The following is a 3,012-nucleotide window of genomic DNA, read 5'->3' as shown; positions in this document are numbered from 1 at the left end:
CCTCCCTCCCTCCCTCCCTCCCTCCCTCGCCTTGTGCTTGGGAGAGTGGAACCACTGTAACATGACTTTTTATTTGTATATTTTTAGGCTGCGCATTCCCAGTTTCCGCTTGCCACACTCCCGGATTACCCCGATCTCCAACGTGGGCCTGCAGGTCTCCATCTCCAACGCCTTTGCCGAGCTGGACGGGGACTGGCGGGTGAAGTTTCTCTTTATGTGAGTGGCCAGCTCTTCCTCTCCCTATTCAGGCACCCACTCTGTGTTTCCCTCTCTGGATCTGGACAATTTTTTTCTCCTCTCCTTCTCCCTTGTGTTTTGGGCAGCTGTCACTTTGCTCCCCCATATATGATGGATAAAACAGGGTGGGAGGCAGGAACAAGGCACATGAAAGGAGAGCTATACATGGACCTTTGGGTCTCTCTTCCACCACCCCTACTTGCTCTCACTCCCCTCTATTTAAAGGTTACCTCTCCTAGTTTATGTGCCATTGAAATTTGGTTCCCCTGAATTTAAACACTTTCCCAATCTCCTCTGGATGCACCATTCAAGGGGGAGACTGATCCAGATTGATGCATTCTGAAGCAGATTTGTGGTCTATTCACCAGGCCTTGGCATTTACAAACGTCTCTTTCTCATCTTCCTCTACCAGCAGCCGGGACCATGGATCTTTTGACCTGAAGGTGGAAAATATCTACATCAAAATTCTCCTGAGTCTGGGCAGTGACACCACTGGGAAGCCCACCATCAGCACCTCGGACTGCAGTGCCCACATTTCCAAAGTCCGGGTGCTCTTTTCTGGCAAGCTTGGGTATGTGACTTTACTGGAAGGTCTGGAAATGCTGTGTGTTAGCCCACCTGTCACTGGAATGTGGTTCTGCCATTGGAATGTGGCCTTCGTGTGAGGAGTATGTTGGTGGCAAATCTGATGTTGCCTGGTCTTAAATCTGGCCTGAATTTCTCCTGCTCTGGCTGCACATTTAAAGGGGTGGGTGGGGTTTACCAGTGAGTCTGTTTTCAAATGTAAACCCTGGGGCAAAGCCAGATGCCAAATTGGTGTGGGAATGATGTTCCCAGGGGCTTGCATCTCTAGGGTCTTCCTTTCCTGGGCAATACCTCTGCAGTATGGATCTGAGCTAGACAGGGCTTCTCTCTGTGTTTCTCTGCAGGTGGCTTTACAACCTGTTCCACAGCGTTATTGAGAGGAAGTTGAGAAGGATTTTGGAAGGCAAGGTATGTGAGCAGTGGAAGGCCGGGCCCTGGGTTTTCTGGTGGTCTTTAACCCTCACTTGAGAGTGATGTGCTGGAAGGATCAGAGGTAGGGATGTAACGATAGCCAGAGTACATGACTGTGTTGCCAATTCAGTAAAACCAAAGGAATGGGCGTCACAGGCTCCATAGGATAGAGTGACTCAGGCTGAATTTGAAACCTGGAGACTTTGCCAAAGCACAGCATAATTGGTTCCTAATTAACAAAGACTTTTCTTTCCATGTGGTCAGTTAATTAGATCTTATGTCTCAGCCAAAATCATTGTAACCTGATCAGAGCTGTCCTTTAACCAGCCATATTCTGGAGGGCTTTGAGGAGCACTTGGGGGGAAACTCTCATTCCTGGATTTCAGACATTTGGTGTTTTGTTTTACTGAGGGGGGTCAGGGAGCTCTGGTACCGCTGACTACTACAGACACTGATGTGCAGGAGACCTGCAACAAGACATGGAAACAAGCTGTTAGCAATAATTACTACAAGGACAACTGGCATGAGTTACAGCCTCTCTGGATATGAACCTTGCTTGGGAAGGAGGCAGGTGGAGAACAGGCAAATCCCATTCCTGCAGCAGATCCTATCCTGCCCAATTCCCAATTCCATGCAACATGGTTCCCAAGTCCCCTGGGGTCTGTGGCAGCAGATGGTCTGGCAGCAGGAGCAACACCAGGGCTCAGAGGCCTTTTCTGCTGTTTTGTCACCTGGAAGGAGGATAGCTCTGGGACTGCAAAGGGACCCCACTGCCCTCTGCTCCCCTTCCAAACCCCCTCTGCCCCACACACATTCTTCACTGTCTTTGTGGAGTCATGGTGTGAGGGGCAATGGGCAGGAGAGGGCAGAAGCAGGGACTGAGCTGCACCCTGGGCACAGCTGGGCCTCAGCCCAGGCCAGGCAGCCTGTGTCTGCCTCCTGCTGTTGCTGCAATGCTTGGGCAGTTCTAGTACCCCCAGTTCTAGGAATCCATTCACAGGGAGATTCCCGTCACAGGGAAATCCAGGTCACAGGGAAATGCGGGTCATGGGGAAATCCCAGTCACTGGGACTGCATTCTTCTGCCTGCAGCAACATCCTCATAGGCAGCAATGGAGCATTTCCAGCACAGACAGAAAAATATCACTGGGGACAGGGAAGAGCTGCAACCTGCTGTCACTACAGCCATGCCCAAGGCTGTGTCACCTCCTCCTCCTCATCTCTGTCAGTGTGGTCACTGCCCCTCCACAGCACTGCATCTCACCAGCAGCTCTGTGGGCTGCATGCCCAGTCAGAGAGATGACAGACAGATCCTGCCCGTGGTTGCTGTGATGTTACAGTGAAAACATTGAAAAGAGCTTGTGCAGATTTCCTCAGTCATCTGCAGGACAGTGCCCTGCCATAAATTTCCCAGGATAGAGATGAGCCAGCAATAAAATCCCCACAAATGCCAGGGCTTCACTTGTGGATGACAGAGGCAGACAGATGCACTCTCCTGTCTTGGCACACAGAGCTGCAGGAGCTCAGCAAAGCTCAGCTTCAGGGCAGTCGGTACTCCTGCCCCTGTGGGGTGGTTAATCCTCTCGGTTGTACTTTTTCGGCCACGCCCTGGCTGCTCAGCACGGTTCATTCCTGCATGGGCCACATGCGATTCCCCTTCCAAGGGTCTCCCCAGAGCTGAACTGTGCCGAGGGGAAATTGCTGCAAGCAGATGCTTGTAGGTATAAACCCTGCTTGTGTCTTGGACACTTAATGTGCTTCCTGATGGATGGAGGCAATC

At 51.4% G+C, this 3,012-nt stretch overlaps 1 protein-coding gene across 1 annotated transcript in view; it reads left to right on the top strand.

Moving 5' to 3' along the window:
- BPI (bactericidal permeability increasing protein) overlaps positions 1-3,012 on the top strand; it is a 14,680-nt gene that overhangs the window by 7,593 nt on the left and 4,075 nt on the right. The window contains 3 exon segments of the mRNA XM_031058064.1: positions 88-216; positions 653-808; positions 1,167-1,230. Coding sequence (XP_030913924.1) covers positions 88-216; positions 653-808; positions 1,167-1,230 — 349 coding nt within the window.

Source organism: Geospiza fortis, unplaced genomic scaffold (genome assembly GCF_000277835.1).
Source record: "Geospiza fortis unplaced genomic scaffold, GeoFor_1.0 scaffold188, whole genome shotgun sequence".
Taxonomy (NCBI): domain Eukaryota; kingdom Metazoa; phylum Chordata; class Aves; order Passeriformes; family Thraupidae; genus Geospiza; species Geospiza fortis.
Note: the sequence above shows the minus strand (reverse complement) of the source record. Positions and strands in the feature narration are given on the sequence as shown.